A 26,680-nucleotide genomic window follows, 5' to 3' on the forward strand; every position below is an offset into this window, starting at 1 on the left:
GCTGAGGTCAATCATGGAAAAAACACCCACCTCTACTCAGAAAATGCAAAGAATCAAGAAAGAGACAGAGTTGAGAATCTTAACAGTGTCCCAGGTCCTGGATACAGATGTTTAAGAAGCCAGATCCAGCTTTCCCATGGGTAGTAATATGAGCTGATAATACCACCTATGGAAGTCTGGTTTCTAAGATCTTAACTAGAAATCTATCATTAATATGTCAGGATTAATATTAATCCTTGATTAGTAAGACAAATGGAAGAGAAACAAGGAGTAGACTGCAAAGATCTAAGAAAACAAAATCTGCCCTTCAATAACTGAGTAGCCTACTTTGGATTCCAAATTCTCATATTTAGGTCAAACTTCAGAAAATAATAAACTTTTTCAGTTTGCCAACTTGTACTCTATGAAGATACACTCTGGGAACAATAAGTGATAATTCTACTTCTCTAGTTTCTAGAGTGTGGTGCACTCACTGGAATGCCAGCAGTGGCCCTCAGGTAAAAAGGCTTGTATAAGGAGGCAATTCTATAAAAGATGAGAGCCACATCGCCACAGAGAAATCCAAACACCCAAGCAGAGTTACAAGCAGGGACTTTGATCTAAGTCAAAGTACAGAAAGGCAAGGCATTTCATACTGGAAATATTTATAAATAGGTGGGTTGCTGGTAACACACTTAAAATTCAATCCTAAGTGCAGTCAGTGCTGTCTTTACTTTGCCCTTTAGAGGTTAGTAGATAAGTAGCCTTTTCCCACTTAGTATAAGTTTCAAAGTTGGTAACAGATGAGAAGTTCACAGGAGGCCCCAACTTTTTTTTTTTTTTTTTTTTTGCAGTATGCAGGCCTCTCACTGCTGCGGCCCCTCTCGTTGCGGAGCACAGGCTCTGGACGCGCAGACTCAGCAGCCATGGCTCACGGGCCCAGCCGCTCCACGGCATGTGGGATCCTCCCGGATCAGGGCACAAACCCGTATCCCCTGCATCAGCAGGTGGACTCTCAACCACTGCGCCACCAGGGAAGCCCCCAATATTTGTTTTTTATAAGGAATCTCTAAGCAAGTTTATAGTGATCTTTTCAAGGGCAAAATTGCTAAATGCAAAACTGAAGGAACTAGACGTTCTCATCTCTCAGTGAGAAACCTGAAGCGAACATAGGGATTTCCTTTTCTCTTTCTATTTCAAGTTAGTATCTTGTTTAAGTCACACATTGCAAGTATGAAAACTGAAATACAAAACAGGCTTAAAACTAACAACCTGAAATAGCTTCTCTAAGTACTAATGATATATTTTTCAATGCTTTTGCACGTTAAACCCTTTACACTAGAGATTTCTGCTACCACACGTCCACTTGAGATTGTTTCTGTACCCTGTATATACATGCATATGTGTGTGTATAGTAGAGCTAACTTCAGGAAATCACTGTATACTGAACAAAGAAAATGTGGTATAATACAATGGTCTACCACTGATATTATTGCAGTGAGACCTAAATTGGACTTCTCACCTCTGGAACTAAAGAGAATAAATTTGTGTTGTTTAAGCCACTAAACTTGGATAATCTGTCAGTGGCAGCCACAGGACACTAATGTACCTAGGGAAAGCATATTACTTGCCAAGGTCCCACAGCTAACTAAAGCAGGTCTGGGAGTCTTCCTTGTCCACTGTCTTTCCTTTACACCACCATATATACAGTTATTCTAAAATAAATACCTTTGTGTTTCAAAAGAAGTTATGTAATTCCCCCAAACATTTAATACATAAAATAGAAAGAGAAAAATCAAATGCTTATATTAACTTTTTGTAAATATTGTTCACAATCAAGCCAAGCAATGTTCTACAATTAATTTTTCTTGTACTATGTTTTGTGTTGAATTTCTTCTTTTTGTTTGCTTAACTTCCTATGAAACTAACATTAATTGTTGCAATACCATCCACAAATTTCTTGCAGTACAACTGGTTAAACAGCTAAACAACTAATCCATATAGTCTGAAATGTCACTAAATGGAATGGGTATTTTTCACTCAACTGGCCTTCAACCAAAACACTTACGCTGTTTTTTAGTTCAGGGAAATGTTCCTGTATTATTATTGGGTTGTCCACAAAGTTTGTTTGGGTTTTCTGTAAGATGTTACAAAAACCCTAAACTTTTTGGCAAACACTTTGATAATTTATTCTCCTCCAATGCCTCTTTCTTCTACTTTGTGAAACTCTAATTAGGCGGATTTTGAACCTTCAGGATTGATCATCTAATTATCTTAGACTTTCCCTTCTACTTTCCATCTCTCTATTTCTTTGTTTTACTTTGTTTACAGATTTCTTTATCCTCCAGCCCTTCCACAGCACTTCTTTATCTCAGCTATATCATTTCCAAACACTATTTCTTCTTCTCACTTTGTTCTTTCTGTCTCCATTCCTGTGTAGGCACATTGTTCTTATTTAATGGGTCCAATATCTTAATCATCTGAGGAATATTCACAGTTTTTATTGCTTTTTAGTTCTTTTCTATTCCCTGTATCATCTATTTCCTCTGAGTGCTTTCGTTTGGTTAATTTCTTTTAGCTTTCTTCATGCCTGATGATCACCCACCATCCAAATGAGGCTTAGTACACATGGGTCAGGCATGCTGAATGGTGGGTTCAAGGACAGGTGAGAAGATGGTGAAACTGGCTTTTTCCTTGGGGAGCCCACAACTACAGAAATCACCAGGTCTCTGCAGAGCTGGTCAGTTCTCTAGAGAACGATCTGCTGCAGGCCAGCCTGAGCAGTTCAAGCCTAGTTGCAGGCCTTCCAAGAACAAGGTAGTTAAGACTCTGGTTTGCTTCTGGTCAGTATCCCCCTGTGCAGGCAACTGGGTGTGGCTATGTTCTGCAAATTCCAAATCTATCATCTGTGTTTTATTATCTTTCATCCATGCTTATGTTTTCTCTGCATTCTTTTCCTTTGTGGGTTTTACCCCTTTTTGTTTTTTAAACTCCTTTAATGTCATGCAAAGTGGGGTTTCAGGAGGGAGGAGACTGTATGTGTGTGCTCAGACCAACATCCTCTCTATGTTACACACCTGGATCTCTCTTCCTGGTAATTGAAAACCAAACCAAACCAAAATACTTCTGGTAAGAGACCAATTTTTCAAGCTTTGAAGGTCCAGTTCATTTCAAATAGAATGTGCTTGAAAATAACCAACTGAGATTTAAAACACAACAAAACAAAATAAAATCAACCATTGTTTAAAATGAGAGGAGGGCTTCCCTGGTGGCGCAGTGGTTGGGAGTCCACCTGCCGATGCAGGGGACACGGGTTCGTGCCCCGGTCCAGGAAGATCCCACATGCTGCAGAGCGGCTGGGCCCATGAGCCATGGCCGCTAAGCCTGCGTGTCCGGAGCCTGTGCTCCGCAGCGGGAGAGGCCACAGCGGTGAGAGGCCCGCGTACCACAAAAAAATAATAAAATAAAATAAAATGAGAGGAAACTGCAATTTGTCAACTAAACATTCATAAGAGCACTTACTGCATGCCAGGCACTATGCTAAGTGCTTAACATAAATTACCTTATTTAATATACTTTATTATCTACTTTAATATATTTAAACCTATTAGATAGGTGTCATTATTCCTATTTGCAGAGGTCACACAGTATTCCTATCTGCTCAAGGTCACACAGTAAATAAGCATTGGGATTGCAATTCAAACCCTTATTTGAACAACTCAAGCTCCCAGAAAACCAGATCTCCTATGAAGAGGGTAGAAAAAAGGGAAAAACTTGTTTGGTTTTTCATAACTACCCATAACTTTGGGGCTCATAAAAATGAGATCAATTTCTGACAGCTAAGCACTACTGAAAGCACACTTGTCTTATGTTTCTTAGTAACTTTATCTGCTTTTTTTTAAACATCTTTATTGGAATATAACTGCTTTACAATGGTGTGTTAGTTTCTGCTTTATAACAAAGTGAATCAGCTATACATACTTTATCTGTTCTTAAGGTCAGTGAGAAATGACATCTAGTAACTTATTTAATGTATGGGAGATTCTGTTTATCCTATATGCATGACTGACAGCTAATACTATTTCCAGTATCTTAATGATTTTTGAATCCATGCATATGTGCATAATGGAGACATGCAGAAGGATTTGTGCATGTTAAGATTCCAGTGAGGACATCACCCAACTGCTACTCAGGTAGACACTCCAAGAACAGATAAAACAAAACCAAAATCTAAACCACAAAAAACAGAGTGATGTGTGTGTGTGTGTTACAATGGCAGGCATTTATATCATTAAGTTAATATGTATGAAAGCATTCAAACTAAGATCTTTTAAAATGGCAAATAATAATTAACATTTACTGGCAAGAATTTTTTTTTTTTTTTTTAATTTGGCTGTGCCTCGCAGCTTGTAGGATCTTAGTTCCCTGAGCAGTGAAGGCGCCGAGTTCTAACCACTGGACCACCAGGGAATTCCCAAGAACCTTTTAAAATGTTGAAACACTGCTGGTTTCACCATAACTTATCAAAACTAGTGATGTATTTTTGCGTAGTCTTATAATTCAACTGCATATCCAATGTGTGTATTCATGTCCATTTGGGTAAAATTTATTGAAACACATACTAGAGAAAACTAGTCTTAAAATGCCAAGGCTTTGCCATTAACTCACTAGGCTTAACTTAGTTTACTAGTTCACTTAATAGTTTCCAAATCTGTGTGTGAGTGACGCATCTGACTAGATGTTTGCTTAGATGCCTTTAAGACTATAATTTTATGATTGTATGAAAATTATTTTCAGTTCACAAATGAAAACAGCTAACAAATGACAAACCAAAACGAAACAGAACAAATGATGTCTCACCTGCTAAAATAGAGGAGTATAAGCATAAAAAATAGCTCTTCAAGGAACTAAAAGAAAGGTCAATCTACAAAAGTAATTGGAACATGAGCACTAGAAATATCTAAGAAATTAGAAGAATTTTTACCATGTACAGAGGTGATAAGAGACCAACCTTTACTCAGTACTTAAAGGAGATAGAGCTGAGATCTTAGAATCTGTCTTGCATATGCGAGTTAACAAAATTGATCTGTAATATTTTCTACCCATTATAAACATGTTTAAGGAAGAGAAAGATGGAAGAACAGAATGGTTTTTATCATGTGTTTATATCACAGATGAACAGATTCTGAAGTGCTTCTAAAAATGTCCTATATAGTATTGACTTCATAATTATTAAAATACTACTATAGTATTAGGCCCCAGAAATTATCTAAATTCTAACTGCCCTTTAATCACAGATTACATAGAGTTTACATAAACATTTTACTCTTCTACAACCGTGAATAGTTTATTAACTAGACTTTACCTGCCTGGTACTGATTTCCTTTCTTTCTTTTGCCTTCTGATTTTTTAAATAATAAAATTGAGATCCTTAACTTTCCCTCCTATTTGTATATACCAAGGCCATGTGAGAATCAGGACCCAAACCACTAACTCTGGACAAATAAAGACTTAATCCTCTTTATCCTTGCTGTTTCTATGTTTATAAAACCCAAGAATCAGTAAAACAAAACAATGCAAAGGTTCATGCTATTGGTACTTCAGAAGCACCTTAATTTTAGCCATTTTAAGCATTCAATGCCTTATGAAAAGATGCAGACTTTCACATCATTTACACAAATAACAGAACATGTAAATGAAGAAAGTGTTTTCTAAATAAACATGACAATCTCCCAGATGCGGTAGGTGAGATGACTTGAAAACAATAGCTCTTTTAAGAAATGTTTCAGGATTCATGTAAGCTGTCAGTTAATAGGAGCTCACACTGGCTACTTAACATGACCTCATAAATGAGGAACATTTTCTTTATGAAGATATAGATAGCATTTTCTAATGAGCATATAGGAAAAAAGTTAAGTTAGGACTTATCTGCCATATAAATATATACTTTTAAAAACTATTTGACCACAATATTTTTTTCTCTTCCTGTTCATCAAAAACAATTTTCCCTGCGTTTCTTTCCCTTTTTATTCCAGTGGTAATTATTATTATCACAGTAAAGATAAGATAATCCTGTTTCTCAACTCTAGAGCTCCATGCTCTGACTTGTTCTGTATTCAATGGTCTCCAATGTGGGAAATGCTCACCTGGGGGGTGTTCAAAATGATCTGCTGGAATGTGAGAGGAAAATACTAGACCTTCTATTTTTACTTTTCATCTTTTCTTAAATTAAGTTCTACTAATATTTTGTGTATAGGATGACACAGATGCCTGGTGGCTTCTGAATGCATTTATTTCTGTAATAGTTACTATAAATAGAGTAAACAAAAAGCACTGAATTAGATTAATGCTTAATCATACTTGAAACTAAATACAAGAATGAAATCTGCTATAGTATAATGTCTTAACTTCATGGGCTTCAATTTATCTAAATGTGTTTTTCTGTACTCTCAAAGAACTCGTCTTATGGTATAATACAAATGGAATGCGCTGATGAACAAAAGTGTGGAGGAGCTGAATTGGAGAATTTTATTTCAAGAAATCTCTGATTTGCGTACAATCCTGAAGCTCACAACCTAGAAGTTTTAAAAAATCAGGTTACTTTTCACTCTCATTAAATTAAAATGCAAGATAATGCAAAGGTAAACATTTCCTCTCGGACTGATAAAAACTGAGTCTGAAAACATCATGCATTTAATGAGGCTATGTAACAACGGTTGGTAACTCAAACTGCTGGTAGGAACACAAATTGATAACACCAAATTTAAAACAATGTTGTCTTGCATGGTAAAAGCTAATGTCCTTAGACTTTAGAACCAATAATTTCACTCCTAGGTATATACCCTAGAGAACCTCAAGCATGTGTTCACCGGGCAACACATACACAAAGGCACGAAAGAGCATCATTCCTAACAGTCCCATACGGGGAACAACTCAGAATTTCAAAAGTCATACAACAAAACGTTCAAGAAAAGTGGAAATGAAGTTTAGTTACCTGCCTCAATATGGATTAATCTTATAAACTTAGCATTGAATTAAAGAAGAAAACACAATTATATCCACTGGAACTCCACTTAAAGTTAAAACAGGTAAATTAACCTATACTGCTCAGGGCATACACAAATGGTAAAATCATAAAACACAATAAGGAAGTGATCACCATAAAAAAGCAGGGCAGTGGCTCCTCCAGGTGTTGGAGCAGGGATGTAAATGAAAAGAATGCTAGGGGGCTTCTGGGGTGTTGACAATGCTCCACGTCTTAACTTGGGTAATATTTACTTCATAATATGTCTCATAACTACTTATTATATAGTATATTTATATATAAAACAAACTTTTAAAGTACTTTTTTTGGTATGATAATGGTATTGTGCTTATGTTAAATATGAATCATTATCTCTTAGAGATAAATACTGCCATATTTATGTATAAAATGAAATAATGCTTGGAATTTGGCTTCAAAATAATACAGAAAAGAGCAAAGTAGATGCACTGAGATGAACAAGATCAGATAAGAACTGATATTGTTGAAGCTGAGTGTATGAGGTTCAGTATACAACTGTCTACTTTTGAATTATTATTTTTGCTGGTGTCACTTTTTAAGTAACTATAAATGGCAGCCACCACATGGCTTGCTAAGAAATAGCTTGTTTTACTTTGACGTATATATTAAAAAACTCCAATCTAAACTGAATAAAGATCAATTTAATAAAAGCATTAAAGAAAACCATTTCCTCTCTGACATTTACAAACTTATAAAAGCGTTCTAGTTTCTGAAGATAAATGGCTTTCTACTACCATCTCACCCCCTCCCCCAGCTTGAACTCATCCAGAATGATATGGACACTAACTTACCAGCACTTCCTGACTGCTATCAGCACAAAACAGGGTAGGAACACCAAAATCCTTATGCCAAGAGCCTTTCTAGTTTGTCTTCAAGCTCATGTATACAAATTGAAAATTTCTCCTCAGGTATAAGCAGCTTACTGTCTCTATGAAGAAATACAGTAGCCACTCCTGAGGCAGGACAGGCAGTTCCAGTGAATAAGATAATCTTGGTAATTTCTAGGTTTAGCAATACAGTTAAGACATTTGAATCAGTCCCCTACACTGCCTTTCTACAAAGTAGGGATATTTCTCATTTCTCCACTGATAAGGGTAATTTTCTATTTCTATTACATAACTCCATCTACTAAATGCTTTGAGATGATTGTGGTTACGTAATGTGATTTTCTGTGTAATTAAACAAATCAAGAGCATGCACATTTACGTTTCCAGAAAAAGGAAAAATGACAACGTATCTATCATACTCACATCTCATTTAGGGTGTGTGGAAATGTGATTCCTAAAAAACGAAGTTCTACATGAATCTATGCCGTCTAAGGTCCTTATCGCATAGTACTGATGGAAATGCACCACATTTGAGCAAACACTCTTGTCTGACATAAATCCCCTGAAATTATAGAATGCCCTCACCTAGAGTTTCCTCTAGCTACCTTTCATAGAACTGTTGGTTCATACTCTCAGGCTGCAGTAATAGCTTTCATGCCTTTCATGTCTAAGGTCTAAGGTCTTCCAACAACCCCTGTCTACTGACCCATTCCATCCCCTTCCAATTCTTCACCCATTTCCCTCGAAGAAACCTTAGACTCTCTAAAACATGGAGCACAGTGCCCTTTGTTTTTTTAATATGGCAGTTACCACATCATCACTTAAAGACACACACCTCTACGATTATGGATTAGAACTGCACATCAGAACAACAACAAAAATGAAGAAAAGTCACTGCAGGAAATCAATCTTATTGCAGAACACACTACACACATGATTGCAGACTGCTGAGGAGGACGCACTGGCTGGGAGTACAGGAAGGAGAAGGTAACTCACTGGCCTACAGGATACAGTCTGGTCAGGCAGTGCTAACTCTCCGTCTGGGCATACAGCAACATTAAACATTCAAACTACTGGGAAAAGGATATGTTCTTCACTTGAAAGAACGAAACCATTCAATGATTTCCGATTTCATAAAGTGTAAAAATCAGCCTTTCCCCAGCCTGGAAGGCTATACATGACCTGGCCCTTAACTATCTCTGACCTCATTTCCCACCACTGTAGCCCTGGCTCACAGCCACTCTGCCCTCTTTGACATTCCTCGTACACATACAACCCTTGCACTTCCAGAACTCTTGTACTCGCAAGTCCTTCTACATAAGCATGTGCCTTACTTCCTTAAACCTTAGCTTAAATATCACTTCATCAGAGAGGCGTTTCCTGTACACTCTTAATATCCCCATTTCTCCTCCTCTTTTTTCTACTTTCTTTTTCCTTAGAGCAGTTACCATCACCTGCTATCACAGACACCTATTTATTCACTAAATATCTCCTCCACTAGAATAAGAGCCATGAAGCAGAAACAGTGTCTGTTTTGCTGTTATTTCATCAGTACCTGGCTCACTGTGGAAATACCAGAGTGTTAATACATGACAACTGGGCACAGGTGTCTAATTAAAATAATACATTTCAGAGACAAACAGCATTACAAAACATCAGTACCATGTGGGGAAACACTATATGGGGAAAGTATGTAATATGACTAGAAAAGGGGGAGGCTGTAAATCAATACGCATTGTTTTTGAGGACACCTCAGAAGTTTATTACCTTAATTGTGGTAATGGCAACGAGGGCATACGTATGTCCAAACTCGCCAGTTTGTATACATTAATTATGTGCAATTTTTTGGTATACCAATTATAACTCAATAAAGCTGGGGGAAAAAAAGTCCACCAGCATGCCAATGCACAACAGTAAGCAGGTAAAGAATTCACTACAGTCCTGTAAACAGCTGACAAATCTTTTCATTTTTTAAAAAATTAAGTTGCAAGACAGCTACAATCCAATTTAAAAGTTCCAACCTCAGCACTACCTAGCAACAACAACTGCAGCATTTACACTACAGTCAATTTAAAAGGTTTAGATTACTACGGCTCCAAAAATTGGGACTCTATTTTACTCTGTATTATACTGTGCTAAAACGAAAGAGTAGGAAGAAAAAATATGATTCTTATGCTACTACTCAGAAAAATACATTCTAAGTTCTTCCCAATATTGGGTTGCTCCTTTTCCACACATGGAATGTGCAAGAGCAGGGGGTGGTAAAGAAAGAGTGGGAGAGTTGGCACACAGCACTCAATCTTGGTACATACTTTTAGAAAACTTTAGAGATGACCAAGCAGCTTTCAAATGAGACACTCTTGATACTGTCTAATAGAGCTGCAAGGATATGTTTTTGTAGATTGTAAACACACACACAATTATTAGTGCATCCTTTAAATGTTTTTTCCTCATGCCAACAAGCAAGCTGTTCTTCTACAATAGTAACCACACGGCCCTGTTAAGTTTTGTGTCATTTTTCTCAGCAAGTCAAAAATGCTATTCTTGTGGAATATTTCATACAATTATGTATTATTAAACAATAACACAATACAGACATGTTATATGTGCACAAAAAACTCAAACTGCAAATCCTTTGTGTATCAGAAAATGTAGTTCTAATGTCTCATCATTCTAAAGGCTTATGCTCCCACTCTTTAAATTCCTGATCTATGCCATTCTACTTTGAGTATACCTGTATCACATACTGGAACAGGATACATTTTTATTACAAACATTATGAATGCCGGCAATAAACAAATCAACCTTAAAAAATATGGAAATATGACTTCTGGTTTCCTGCCTGACTCGTAAGGAGCTCAGAAGATGTCATGCCCATCCACACAATCAAAAAAGTTGAACAAACTGAAAACCAACAACTGTTCTTACATCCTTTAGAGAACTGAGATCACAGAGCAAACTGCTGCCCCCAGAATTGGAGACATAGGCAAATACAGAAAATCACAATGTACTAGAGCAAAAACCTCCAGTCAGTGCAGGACCAATGTAGGAAAACAAACTGTAATTGGTGAATTGCTGGAGGATGAGTGTAGACAGCTGGAGAGTTAAAAAACTCCAGGGGTGCCCAGTCTTAGGAGGGTGTGAACTAGATTTAGTGGGTTAATTCTACAGGACGGAACATAGCAAAAGTGATGGGATGTCACAAAGATTTTGACTTCCATCTTGCTTGCCCTCTTGCTCATACTAATGAAAGCCAGTCACCATGTTGTGAGCTGTTCTATGGAGAGACCTGTGGAGCAAGAAACAGGGAGGCCTCCAGCCAACAGCCAGCAAGGAAGTGAAGCACTTTTTCCAACTGAGACTCTTGTTAGGATTCAGAGAGGAACTGAACCCTTCCAACAACTCCTTTAGTGAGCTAGAAAGCTGGTCCTCTCCGTATTGAACCCTGAGATAATTACAGCCCCAGCTGACATCTTAACTGTAGCCTTAGAAAGATCCTAAGTCAGAGGACTTGGCTACACAGTGCTAGGATTCCTGACCACAGAATCTGTGAAATAATAAAAATCTGTTTTAAGCCACTATGACTTAGATGAACTTGCATCATCTTAGGTAACTAATACTTCATCCAATCCAATCTCTGTATTCTCAGTGAGCTAATGGAAATCAGGAGAGGTCTGATACTTTGCCTGAACTCTGAGAATCAGAACACACCAGAAGCTAGGCCCCAGGTGGGGTTCTCTCAGCGATTTACAATGCCTTTCTGCAATTTGGTGGTATGGAAATTTGCCTGGCCTGTTCTTAACAAAGCCTACCCTCAAAAGAAACTATTTTACCAAAGCCTAACTGACTAGGGTTTTACCAGAAACTAACCAGCTTTGGGGAAGGGAAATATCCAACTCCAGCCTCCTCTAGCCTTTCTGTCTCAACTGAGGAGTAAAAAACAAAACTGAGAAGTACTTATATAGGTCACAGCCCAGGGGCACAGGCTCACTGAAAGACTGAAACCTAACCACAGCAGTATATAATGCTTCCCCACACCCAACATCTTACCAATACATCAACAGGGCTCCTGTGCAACAGGGAAATACAACTGAAAGAACTGGACATCTCAGACCTTACTTAAGGAGAAGTCTCTAGGGAAACCAAAGACAACAGGGCACAAAAACAAGGAAATTTTATCCTGTGACACCTACAACTACAACAAACAGTAAATAAAGCCTAACCCCCACTCAGATAAACATAAAAATTCACACTACAGGCCTATTTCCCTCAGTTCCTTTTACCCAGAGTATTATCACATATGACTTTCAACAAAAATTACAAGGCATACTAAAAACAATATGGCGACAGGATTCACGTATTCTATAATCTTTAAAAACTGTTGAAAATCTAATCATTGATAATATATATCATAGATGATAAATTATACACAATAACTTAAATGCACAGGTAAACGTGTTTGCTAAAATAAACATTCATTTTATGCTTAAGTAAATTTGAACCTTTCCCATTAAAGTCAGGAGAAGCTAGAATGTTTAGCCATCACTGACACTATTCAGCATTATACTGGAGGTCTTAGTCAGTGCAGTAAGATATTAATAGGGAAAAAAGTATATGTATCAGAATTAAGACTGAAAAAAAAATGTCACTATATGGAGAAATTTAGGAAATATAAAATGTTCAGTATGGTATCTGGATAAAAAATTAGTGTATAAAAATTATTAGTTGCCTATACACTAGTTAAAAAAAAATCCAACTAGGAAATTTAACGGCAAAACAATATCATTCAGAATAGCAACAAAAATCCATAAAAAATCTAGAAAAAATCTAGCAAAAAATGTGCAAAACTTACATGATGAAAATTTTAAGCTTACTAAAAGAACATGAAAAGGTCTATATAAATGAAGATGTATGCCATGCTTCTCAAAGGCATTACTCAAAATTTTATAGATGTCAATTCTCATCCAATTACATTCTAGATTCAATGAAATCCTAAAGTAAATCCTACAGGATTTAAAAGATGCATTATGAAATATCTCAAAGAAAAAATATAGAAAATAACATAATAAAGACCCATGTTACAACAATCCAGCTTAAAAATAAGACATTACCAATACAGTTTAAAAAGAAGAACTAGGGCCTCCCTGGTGGCGCAGTGGTTGAGAGTCCGCCTGCCGATGCAGGGGATACGGGTTCGTGCCCCGGTCTGGGAGGATCCCATATGCCGCGGAGCGGCTGGGCCCGTGAGCCATGGCTGCTGAGCCTGCGCATCCGGAGCCTGTGCTCCGCAACGGGAGAGGCCACAACAGTGAGAGGCCCGCGTACCACAAAAAAAAAAAAAAAAAAAAAAAAAGAAGAACTATGTACTAAGTAACTGCACAGGTGTAAACATATGTAACCAAAAGAACAGGACAGATTTCAGGAACAGTCTCTTTAAATATATGAAAATGTAGTATATAATAAAGGTGACATTTCATATCACTTATAAAAACACTGGCTATTTAATAAACTGGTTTTAAATAGCTGATTAACATGAAAGAAAAGTTAGACTCCTACCTCATGCCTCACAGATCAAAGAGATAAATGTAAAAAACAGTTATTATAAAAGTAGTAAAAGAGAAAATGGTGGAGCCGGTATCAGCAGGAATCTGTATCCCCACCACAACAACTGTACGTGCAGAATCTGTCTGTTGTTATCTATTCTGAAACTCTAGAGTCTGTTCAAGGATTGCAACTTCCAGGGGAAAACGTGGAAGGTAAACTGCAGCTAATTTCAGTCAGCGTTAGCTCTTAGCACAGTAGTAACTACCTGCCCAGCCCTGTAGCTGTGTTCTTCGCATATACTACACACAGCTTGTGGGAGCCACGATGGGCAAAAAGGACCATGTCCTCCAAATATCTCTGCTTCTGATCACAGAGGAGCAACGGACAAGGAGGTGGGTAGCGACTGTTGCAAGCTCCTCCCTCTCTGGCTGAAGTGACTTGCAGAGGATTTAAAAAGCCACGTCCTTGCTTTTCCTCCCAGCCCCAATTTTTCATTTTTTCCCCTTTCCAGAGCCAGACATTAAAGACTAGGACATTCAAAAACAATTGCAGGGCTTCCCTGGTGGCACAGTGGTTGAGAGTCCGCCTGCTGATGCAGGGGACACGGGTTCGTGCCCCAGTCCGGGAAGATCCCACATGCCGCGGAGCGGCTGGGCCCGTGAGCCATGGCCGCTGAGCCTGCGCGTCCGGAGCCTGTGCTCCACAACGGGAGAGGCCACAGCAGTGAGAGGCCTGCATATCGCAAAAAAAAAAAGCAAAAACAAAAAAAAAACAAAAAAACAATTGCATATACAACAAGGGCAATTACAAAGTGACCGTGTACATGACCAGGGAAAGGCTCAGAAAAGATCTGAAGAGACCTCAGGATTACACCTCATTCTTCCTTTTATGTTGTTACAAATGTAAGCAAAACAGAATAAAATAGAAATTCATTTATTCTGCCAGTCAGACAGCAAACCAGCTAGCATGTATAGCTACATTCTCCAAGGTATTAGATTTGATCCTGAAGATACAAAGTAAATATGCTCAGGGCCCCTAAAGAATTCAGAACATGGTGGAAAAGACTATAGAACAGTTAAGTTACTATGCAAGAAGTTCCATCCTACCACAGAAAAATGAACTAAAAGAGCTGGTGGAAATACACATTAGGTATTATCTAAGTCAGGGGAAAGCTGGTGAAGATTTCATAGAGTTGACATTTGATCTAGGCATCTTAAAGGATGAAGAGAAAATTGGACGTGGAGGGCAGAATTTTCATAGAGGTAACAAAATGTGCACAGGTTAGAAGGGATAAAAGTGGGGTAGGTACCAAGAAGAAGTCAGCCAAGACTACTTACTATCCATATGACTTTGGGCAAAAAACTGAACCTATTTCAACTGAAAAATAAGGATAATGGTATCCTCCTCAGAGAGCTGCTGTGAGGAAAATGAGATGGTAAATCAAGAAGGATGTGACGCAACCTAGCTATGACATCTTCCACCACTGATTTCCAAAGCTGACTTGGCTGTTCTACCTCAGATTGTCTCCTTCTCCTCTCACAGCTCCTCCAGAAGCTGGTCTACTTGGTAGAAGAGCATAACCTTCTCAATCATATACAATGGTCTAGCACAGTTCCTCACACATGGCATTTACACAAAACACATTTACTTTTTTTTTTTTTCCCTCCTTTCTTTAACCAGATGTTCAGAATTCCACTGACAGGTCTTAGAACTGCCCTGCAATCACTGCTGGGGTCCTGATTCTCAACTTGAGAACCAGCTTTATGTTTAATAAGCACCCCACCCAATCTGTACATGTATTACTTCATACTTACAGGTTGAGGCTGTTCTGCAATACAGCAGTTGAAACACAACCAGAATTCACTCATGCTTACAGTCCAAGTTATAAATGAGCACCAATGAAGTTTCCAAATCTCAATTCAGGAAGCTTCACAAAGCAGGCTTCTCAATATGATAGATGTCCAAAGATGCCAAAATAATAACTTTATTACTTCTCTGTGTTTTTGCTCCTGGAAGTCACGTATCTTATATAGTCAATCTAACAAAGAAAAGGTCAGATTGTTTCCTTTCTTTGCTTCTGATTCTACAGAGACTCGTTTCTGAACCACCAGGAAAGGTATAAAAATTGTTGTCTTGACTCAGGACCTTAACAGGTAGTCTAGAAAAAAAAGAAGAAAAGAAAAGAAGTTACTTTACTTATCTTACCCTTAGAAGCTTTTATTTCTTTAATCTGTGATAAAATTAAGACTATTTCCCCAAAAAGTAAACACTGAAAAAAAATCAAGATTTTAATAAACTGATATTCATTCAATAAAAAAATATTTGAGTACTTTCTCAGTGTCAGGTATCAGGAATATAGCAGTTAAAAGGAGACAGTAATCCTTGCCTTCATAGAGCATTCTATGACTGTAAAAGCTTTCCCCAAAGCCATGACTCTAAATCTTGTAAGACATAAATGACAGTTATTTTTATATTTGTGTAGAAGATCTTCAATGGGGATTAATGCATATATGTTCAATGTCACAAATATGGGTAATAAGGCATGAATTATAAGGACCCTGATTCTACACAGTCCAGAGGACATGTCCTCCAACATACTAGAGAACAATGACATGTTAAGATCTAAACATATGTTCAAAGAGGAAGGTAAGAAGGAAGAAAATGTACATTCTTGCCACAGTAAAATTCAGAACCTGGAATGCTTATTTTCAAGGAGAGGTGAACATTCCTTATGTCACCCAAACTCCTAAACAAAGAAAGAGCAGTCTTGCAATTGGCTCTGTCCAATAAAGTGGGTAAATACTATGAAGGTTTATAAGCTCAAAAGAATTGTATGTTTCATTTACTTCCTTAGCGAGAATATAAGAGCAAAGGGTTAAATTCACAACATCATGAATATTATTTCAGGGCTATTTACTTAACAAGCTTAATTCCTCCCTGAATCAAAGACCATGGCCATTAAAATATCATTGTGAAATCTCTTTTAACCAATTTTATGAAAACAAATATGCCTTTGTTTGAAACTGAAAATTCCTTATGCTCATCACTACTGATGTAGCACATACAAACATGAATTACTCTGTTTCAAATCTACTGGATTTGAAATCTGAGGTTTTAAAATCTATTATTTGATTTATTCCATCATATTTTCTCATCTACATATAGAGCTAGGCAATTTCCTTTTTATTTGTAATTTACTTTTGCCAGAAACCACCTTCAAATACTAATTTTACATTGTAAGGTGTTTTATTTTCTTCTATTTTTAACTGAGTATACATTCCTTTTGTTTAACACTTAAAAGTAAGAGATGACTTCCGTATTTACAATCAACATTTTCGCAAATTCAAATTTCCTTCCTTTTTAAAGCTGTTCCTTATTTTGCAAATTTCAAAATATACATTTTCCCATTCCCATGTGCCACTTTGAAAATGACATTCACAATATTTCCTCTTTCCTAATATTTAATTGAAGAATGAGTGTTTAAAGTACAATAATTTGTGCTTCTGTTTTTGGAGATAAGACAGAAAGGATACTTAAGAATAATGACCTAGATAATAGATATGATGAAACACATTTTCAAACCAAGGGGATGTTTGCAACTCCACAGGTTTTTATTTGTTAAGTAAACATATAAATCTAAAAATGTTTCAAACATGCCTTGGAATATCATACCAGTACACTTTTTCCATTTTCTTGCTTTTCTAAACAAAATTCCTTTTTAGAATTTTCAAATGTATATATACTTAAAACACATTTATTCATAAACACCTTATAGAGAAGTATTGAATCTGTCACAAAAAATTTCAACACTACCACTAATAATAAATATGTTAACAGGTACTTTCACTTCTTGAGCTCATAGTTGCTTAAATCATGTCCATTTTGAAAACCTTACTTTAAAAAAAAAATCTTAAGATAACAAAAGAAGAGTCACTTTGCAACAACATCAACAACTAAACTTGGCTCTAAACACAGCTCAGCACATTCCACACATAAATGAGGGGTCAAACTGGGCTACAGCACCAGAGAGTATTTCACGAATTCATAGTTTCATTAGACATAAGATTTTCGAAAAGCTTAAGTGAACTGTCAGGCCACTTAGTGACTGGCAGAGATTCCTTGCATTAAAAGTTCAGTCTCTTGACTTTTAAAGAGATTGGCATGAGTAAAAAAGTGTAGTAGTATTCTCTGGTCAAAAATATAACCTCCTCCGTCCCCTCCCCTCCTCCTCACTTTCCACACCTACAAATGCTGCACATATAAGCTTTATTACTTGTGGGAACAGTTTCGCTGCTGACAATATGAAAAATTTATGGCCCAACATCGTACCCACAAATTAATAAAATTGTTTAGGTCAACTTCCAAAGAAACAACAATAAAGCCATGATTTGAAAAACAAGGCAATGAGGCATACCTTTTAATACAATTTCTTCCCTTTTTTTTTTTTAACGTGGAATACTTTAACTCAGTTGAGGTATTGAGCATGCTCAGTTTGTGTGAAACAGAATCAGATGTTTAGAATTTAGACTTTGATATAAGAGATGTGTGGCAGTTGTTAGTACTACACTAATTTTTAGCAATGTTAACTTGGGCAAGTGACAAGCTCTATCATTAGTTATAAAAAATGGAATGCTTCAATGTCACAGGTCTGAAATGAGGGCTAAATTAGGATGTACGTAAGGGCACTGCATATATCATAAAGAGCTATACTGATACAAGATGCTCTTTTATTTGTTATCAAAATTAAAATAGCTAATAGCAGAATGAAGTAGCAAAAATAATTAATTTGTAATAGCTGTAAATTTTTAGGAAACAGCCTAAAAGTCTATTCAAAAAAAAAAAAAAAGAATAAAAATTTTTTTAAATGAACTGAGAGACAATCTACAGAATGGGAGAAAATATTTGCAAACACTGCAACCCACAAAGGCTTAACTGCCAAAATATACAAACAGCTCATGCAACTCAACAACGAAAAAAAATCAAACAACCCAATTGAAAAATGGGCAGAAGACCTAAAGAGACATTTCTCCAAAGAAGAAATACAGGTGGTCAATAAGCACATGAAAAGATGCTCAACATCGCTCATTATTAGAGAAATGCAAATCAAAACTGCAATGAGGTAGCACCTCACACCAGTCAGAATGGTCTACAAAGAACTAAAAAGTTTACAAAGAACAAATGCTGGAGAGGGTGTGGAGAAAAGGGAACCCTCCTATACTGTGGGTGGGAATGTAAATTGGTACAGTCGCTATGGAAAACAGTATGGAGGGTCCTCAGAAAACTAAAAATACAATTACCACGTGATCCAGCAAGCTCACTCCTGGGCATATACCCAGACAAAACTATAATTCAAAAAGATACATGCACCCGTATGTTCACAGCAGCACTATTTACAATAGCCAACACTTGGAAACAACCTAAATGTCCATCAACAAATGAATGGATAAAGAAGATGTGGTATATATATATAATGGAATACTATTCAGCCATAAAAAAGAACAAAATAATGCCATCTGCAACAACATGGATGCAACTAAAGATTATCTTACTAAGTGAAGTTAGAAAGAACAAGACAAATACCATATGATATCATTTATATGTGGAATCTAACATATGACACAAATGAACTTACCTATGAAACAGAAACAGAATCATGGACATAGAGAACAGACTGTGGTTGCCAAGGGGGTGGGGGGCGGGAGAGGGATGAACTGGGAGTTTGGGGTTAATAGATGCAAACTATTACATATAGAATGGATAAACAACAAGGTCCTACTGCATAGCACAGAGAACTATATTCAATATCCTATGATAAGCCATAATGGAAAAGAATATGAAAAAGAATGTATATGTCTGTAACTGAGTCACTTTGCTGTATAGCAGAAATTAACACAACATTATAAATCAACCATACTTCCCATTAAAAAAAATTTTTTAGGGCTTCCCTGGTGGCGCAGTGGTTGAGAGTCCGCCTGCCGATGCAGGGGAAACGGGTTCGTGCCCCGGTCTGGGAAGATCCCACATGCCGCGGAGCGGCTGGGCCCGTGAGCCATGGCCGCTGGGCCTGTGCGTCCGGAGCCTGTGCTCCGCAACGGGAGAGGCCACAACAGTGAGAGGCCCACATATCACAAAAAAAAAAAAAAAAAAAAAAAAAAAAAAAAAAAAAAATTTTTAAAGAAGAATAAACAAATAGGGACTTCCCTGGTGGTGCAGTGGTTAAGACTCCACACTCCCAATGCAGGGGTTCCCTGGTCAGGGAACTAGATCCCACATGCATGTTGCAACTAAGAGTTCGCACGCCACAACTAAGGAGCACACATGCCACAACTAAGACCCGTCACAACCAAAAAAAAAAAAAGAGTAAACAGATAGCATTTTAAACTGAAAAAAAATGAATGGTGCTCCATTCATACAAAAGAACACTATATAAAATGAAAATGATGGTAGTTTCATCCAACACACTGGACAATTCTCAGTGCCACGTTATTAAGGGAAAGAAGGCACAAAACAATATACATGGAATGATTTCCTTTATACGAATTTCAAAAACAAGTTCAACTAAACTATTTTGTTTAGAGATGCATATAGAAGTATAAAAGTAAAGCAAGAAAATTATAACAGAAGTCAGGAAAGTGGTTAGGGCTGAGGGCAGGAATTAAGAATTAGGAAGAGATGCATAAGAGCTCCTGGAACACTAACAATATTCTACCTCTTGACTTAAGTGGTAGTTACACAGGTACTTGCTTTATAATTTTGTATTAAATAGTACATTTATGGTCTATGCAATTTTTTATATATTATATCTGTAAATAATAACAATTTAAATACATAAGTAAAAGAAGCAAATACTAACAATTTCAAGTTGTTTGTAACAGAGTGATGGAAATGCAAAATACAATGTCAAGTAAAAATGAACACCCTTTGCTAGAGACTTTGAAGGAACTGGTAAAATTTGGGAGGTTTGAGTGGGGAAAGGGGTGATGAGGTCTGAAGTTCTACCAGATGCCAAAGAGATTTCCACCAGAAATGCAAAAATTACTAATCAATGACCAAGTCTGAATTCTCAGTAAAGCTTATTCATAGCTGCACCAGCACTAAATCTGTCCCAATCTAGTTAAAATCATTCTTTGATATTGACTTGTGGTACAAGATTCTATTGGGAAAGAAAAAACAAAAATACAAAAACCAACCCATTCTGAAAAGAGCTTTCAAACTACATACTTATCACAGACCTACTTTTCTGTGGCTAATCAAAGTTCAGTCAAGCCACTGTTCCCTGAACTCAGTTATAAAAGGCACAGACAGGGGCGCATGTAACTACTAAAATAAGAGGGTTAGTTTTTTTTCTTAGAATGACTGCTTATAGGTTAGTCTTTCCCACAGTTTCGTGTTAATGTAATCACATGGTACTTTTTTTTAATATCTGGCTTTTTAAATTCAGCATGTTTTTGAGATTTACCATGATGCCTCTATTAGCTAATTCACATAGATTTCCATTGTGTAGACACAGCACAATTTAACTTCATATTTAATATTTCCAGTTTTTGGCTGTTAAAAATAATGCTGCTATGAATTAGTGTATACAAATATCCAGGTAAACAGAAATTTTCATTCTCCTGAGTAAATATTTAGGAAGAGAATTGCTGAGTCATATTTTAAGTATAATTTTAACTTTATAAGAAACTGTGTACCAGTTTTCCAAATCAGTTGTACCATTTTGCATTTGTACCAGCAAAGTATGAGAGTTCCAGTTGTTCCACATCCTACCAACACTTTGTATCGTCAATCTTGTTATTTTTAGTCATTCTAGTGGGTATGAAGTACTACCTTGTTGTGGTTTTAATTTGCACTTTCCTGATAACTAATGGTATTTAGCCTTTTCATGTGCTTGCTAGCCATTCATATTATCTTCTTTGGTTAGGTATATTCAGATCTTTTGCCCATTTTTTAATTTAGTTGCCTTATTCAGTTGTGTTCTTTACATATTCTAGATCAAGCCCTTTGTCTGATAAGTGTACTGTGAAGATTTTTTCCTGGTCTTTGTCTTTCCATTTTTAAAAAAAATAGCACCTTTCGGGACTTCCCTGGTGGTCCAGTGGTAGAGAATCCGCCTTTCAATGAAGGGGAGGTGGGTTCAATCCCTGGCCAAGGAACTAAGACCCCACATGTCGCGGGGCAACTAAGCCCACACACTACAACTACAGAGCCCGCGTGCCGCAAACTACAGAGTCCACACGCCCTGGAGCCTGCGCGTCACGAGAGAGAAAACCTGCGTGCCACGACTAGAAAGATGCCCACGCACTGGAACAAAAGATCCCACATGCCTCAATGAAGATCCTTCGTGCGGCAACTAAGACCCGACACAGCCAAATAAATAAATATTTTTAAAAATAGCATCTTTCAAAGAGTTTAAGTTTTTGAATTTAACAATATCTAGTTTATCTATTTCATCTTCTATGATTTGTGTTTTGTGTTCTAAGAAATTTCTGCATATCCCCCAAACATAGCTTTCCTTGTATTATTTTTTCTTCTAGAACTTTTAGTTTTTACTTTTCAGTCTATAATCAATTTTTAGTTATTTCTGGTGGTATAAAGTAAAGGTCAAAGATTCCTTTTTTACGTGGATATAGCCCATTGTTCCAGCTCATCTGCTGAACGATATCTCTTTGCCTATTGACTTGATTTGGCACTTTTCACTGAAAATCATATAACTGTAGGTTTGTGTCCATTTCTGGGCTGATTATTACACTGGTTTATGCCTATACTAGAACCAGATTGTCTTGACTGCTATACTTTTTTTATTATTACTATTTTACTTATTGTTTTGGCTGTGTTAGGTCTTAGTTGTGGCATGAGGGGATCTTCATTGCAGCATGCGGGATCTTTCACTGGGGTGCACGGGCTCTTTGTTGTGGCATGCAGGCTTCTCTCTAGTTGTGGTGCACGGGCCCCAGAGCGTGCAGGTTCAGTAGTTGCGGCGTGTGGGCTTAGCTGCCCTGCGAAGCATGTGGGATCTTAGTTCCCAGACCAGGGATCAAACCCGCGTCTCCTACACTGGAAGGCGGATTCTTAACCACTGGAGCACCAGGGAAGTCCCTTGACTGCTATACTTTTATACTAAGATTTGAAGTCAGGTAGATAAGTCTTCCAAATTATTCTTTTCCAAGGTTACTCTGGATTGTCTAGATGCTTTGCATTTCCATATGCATTTGAGAATCAATTTGTCAGTTTCTACAAAAAAGCCTCCTCTGAATCTCATTAGGATTGCATTTATTTTGACAATTATTTGGAGATTTACATTTTAACAATAGAGTATCTAACCCATTAATATGGCACATCCAATAGTCTGTAGCTCTAAGTGTACAGGTTTTCTACATATTTTGTTGCATCGTTTTTGTTTTTTAACTTTGTTTACAGCTTTCATATGAAATCTTTTTTTTTTTTGGCTGTGCTGCGTGGCTTGAGGGATCGCAGTTCCCTGACCAGGGATGGAACCTGGGGCTACGGCAGTGAAAGCGTCAAGTCCTAACCACTAGACTGACAGGGAACTTCCCATATGAAAGAAAGCTTTAAAGTCTTACGTAGTCAAACATCAATTTCCATCACAGACTAGGTGGTTTACCTTACTTAGGACAAATTTTCATCATGGACTGGGGGTTTCTTTTACTTATTCCAGGATTATAAACCTATCATCCCACATAGTTTCATTTAGGTTTACTTTATAAATTAACTTGGACATTAATATTTTATGGGTATAGTTAGGTAACATTTTCACAGTCTACTACTCAGGCTTTTTCTTCCTAACATCTTCCTTTTCGCCTTAATTAAAAACTCAAGTACTTAATGCCAAACATATACATATGTAGGGGAGAGATTCTTATATTGGCTCAAACCTGAAAGAGTTTGCAACACAGAGCAAAGTAATAACATAAGAAAACTACTGTCCCCTTCTCTAATGCCCACACTTATCCCCCCTGTATGAGACTGAATACCATGTTTCCTCTCTTTAACAATAAATCCTCCTTTTCCTTTCCTGCTACTTTCCTTCTTTCTTTTTTCAAGTTTCTCTCTCTCCCTTTTTCTTTCTCCCTTTTCCATGTCTTCATCCACTCTCCTTAAACCCTTTGTTAGCTATGTAGAGTTAGAAATAACAATTTTGTGACACACAGTAGATTCTCAATTTATTAGTTCATGGATTGAAACCTATCTTAATACTCTGAACTTTTCTCCTGCTTCTAGGTAGATATTTATACCCACCTGCTAATGAACATCTCATGTGGTCTCCTTGTTCATTTAAACACATTATTTTTAACACTAAATTCACATATCTGTGTCTGTGTTACCTTCCTTGGTGGGTGGCACCACCATGCAATGTTTACCAAGCAACACATACTCAAATTCTATCCCACTACCTACAGTTCTGTGAATAAAACTATACTATAAAATGTTTTCTTATATGTAAACAAGTCTTTACTGTTATTCAAAAATTAATATAAGCACAAAGATTTTAAAAAATTGATACATAATAAAAAGCTATTTAAATGGCAGATCAGACCTATCCCTCTCCATCTGTTAGTGGTAGTCATTTTTAACTTATCGAGATATTTCTTTTGATATTTATAATTATGAGTAAGATGACAATTGCTATGTCTTGTCATTTTTAGATAATTTAAACTGATGTTCTGTTAAAACAGAAAAGGATACGTCTTTTTTTAATCACTGCCTACCTTCAAACTCCCTTTCACTACTGCCATCAGTGATAATTAATAATTTTTGGTTGAATCAATACTCAGTGTTTGTTATTATAATTGCCACTGATGAAACAAGTAACCTATTTGAATTAGCTATCCTTTCTTGAATAATCTTTTGTTTCCCTGAGGTTAACAGCACCTGAGAATTTGTGTTTGCTTAGTTTTTCTATGTACCTATACAAGAACTGCAAAACACTTTAATTAGACCTGTAAAAGACATGTAATTTCCAAATACCCGAAGACGTGAGTAAATGTACTGACTCAAATTTTCTTTTGGTTTCTTCACAGAATTTCCTAGCCTCTTACTTCAATCTTTACTAGCTGTTCTCAAGGCATGCTCCTTCGGTTCCTTTCCTACGTTGATGTCCTGTTTCTGAGGATCACCTCTTCCTTTTTTCATCCTCCTCAGCTTATTTTGTAAAATCACACATTCCACTAGCTTATTAAGAAAGGGTACACGGAAGAAAAATGTTCTAAATGCTTGCATTTGACATTTGATTGACCATTTGGTTAAATATAGAATACCAAGTTAAAGATCTTTTCCTCAGGATTTTAAAGGCATTGTTTCACTGTTTACAACCTTCAAGAGTTGCTGCTGAGAAGTCTGGTGGCATTCTATTTTTGTTTCCTTTCTGGTGATGTATTTCTCCCTTCTCTGAAAAGTTTAAAGATTTTTCTCTTTACTTTTGGAATTCTCAAATTTCACAGAGACGTAACTTGGTTTGGTCCTTTCTCATTCATTGTGCTGGGTACTGGATGAGCTCTTTCAAACTGAAGAAAAATATTAGTACCTATACCACATGGTTGTTGTGAGAATTACACAAAATACTTATACTTAGCATATGTAAGTATAAATAATGTTGATGATTACTAATATTTACTAACATTTACCAATTTCTTTGATCACCATTTTTGCTTCCCTCTCAATTTTTCCGTTAAAGTTCAGTTTCCTTCTTCATAAAGTGCTTACTTTAAGAGTTTTTCTTAATAGTACATCCTTTTTAATACTGAGCTACAAGTAGTTAGCTTCACAGTTGTTTCTCTAAAATTGTGGGGTTTTTTTTCAATTTAATTTTGAAATAACTTATAGAAGAGTTGGTAAAAAAATTTCTAAAAATAGAAATGTCCCATGTACCCTTCACTCAGATATACTAACTATTAACACAAGGTCTGTATTTTGCCCTTAGTCTTGCATGACAGGTTTTTCTAATTAACTTTTATTGGGATATAGTTGCTTTGTATGACACTTTAGCTAAGTACAGAATTCTTGGTTGACAGTGTTTTCCTTCAGTCCTTTTTTTTTTTTTTTTGATGAGGACCATTTTTTTAAGTTTTTATTGAATTTGTTACAACATTGCTTCTGTTTTATGTTTCTGGTTTTTTTGGCCCGACGAGGCATGTGGGATCTTAGCTCCTTGACCAGGGCGGAAGGCGAAGTCTTAACCACTGGACTCCCAGGGAAGTCCCTCCTTCACTCCTTTACAGATGTTATTCTGACCACTACTGCTGCTGATGAGAAGTCAACTGTCAATCTAATTTTCGGTCCTTTGAATGTAAATTTGTTTTTTCTCTACGGATGCTTTGAAGACTGCCTTTGCATTTGCCTCCAATTTCACTGACTCTCTAGCTTCAGATTCTTTTGTATTTATGTATGATTCTTTCACCTGTTTCTACTACTATTTAACTTTTGCTATTAATATTTTCCCCCAAATAATGACTTTCATTTCAATAATCACAATTTTCATTTTAATTAATTTTATTTGGTTCTTTTCAAAATTTATTTACTTCAGTGTCTTAGTCTTTCATTTAGACACTTCAAATAGACTTATTTTATAGTGTTTTTCTGACTATTCTGGTAAAGCCCAGTGCTCCCTGGTTGAGGAGCAATCCCTGAAGAGCAGTATGCACTTTCTAGTGCTTAGAAGCCCATAAGATGAAGTATACAAGTTCAAGTATATGTTTTAGTTTATTTTCTTGGCTTGGGATTCTTATATCACATGGATAGTACACATTCATAATACACCCTGGTATCTAGATGCAAGCTTGGAAAGACAGTAATAATGCAGTGATTTAGAACCTAGACTCTGAAACTAGAGAGCCTAAGTTCGAATCTTGCATTCCTCCACTCCCTGGATGGATGACCTTGAGCAAATTATTTAACCTCTGTGTGTCTCAGATTGCAATTCTATAAAATGGAGTTTATAACTATCTACCTCAAAGGTGTATGTGAGGATTAAATGAGTAAACTTAAATTGCTTAGAATAGTGCTTACTACACAGTAAGTTTGAAAATATAGTAAGTTTTTCTTGTTAGTATCATCATCATCATCATCATCATCATCTTCACTATTACATCATTTTTTTTTTTCTCACCACCCAGAAAACTGAGCAGAGACAAGTCTCCTTGATGCTTACCTAGGCAGGTGGACAAAGATTCTTCTAGTCAGTCTTCTTTTCTTAGACGAAGTAGCACACATACAAAACCACATGAGTCTGTTTATTATAATGTATATTTAT

At 36.7% G+C, this 26,680-nt stretch overlaps 1 protein-coding gene across 1 annotated transcript in view; it reads right to left on the reverse strand.

Moving 5' to 3' along the window:
- The window catches only part of CDC42SE2 (CDC42 small effector 2), a gene marked incomplete at its 3' end in the record, with an annotated part of 44,458 nt that extends 29,113 nt beyond the window's left edge, over nt 1-15,345 (reverse strand). The window contains exon 1 of the mRNA XM_079703527.1: nt 15,228-15,345. Within this exon, the coding sequence (XP_079559653.1) occupies nt 15,228-15,281 (54 nt within the window). The 5' untranslated portion in view covers nt 15,282-15,345. The remainder of the gene's footprint in view (nt 1-15,227) is intronic.
- Nucleotides 15,346-26,680: the final 11,335 nt, after the last annotated feature.

The sequence above is a fragment of the Hyperoodon ampullatus genome (genome assembly GCF_949752795.1).
Source record: "Hyperoodon ampullatus genome assembly, chromosome: 4".
NCBI classification, from domain to species: domain Eukaryota; kingdom Metazoa; phylum Chordata; class Mammalia; order Artiodactyla; family Ziphiidae; genus Hyperoodon; species Hyperoodon ampullatus.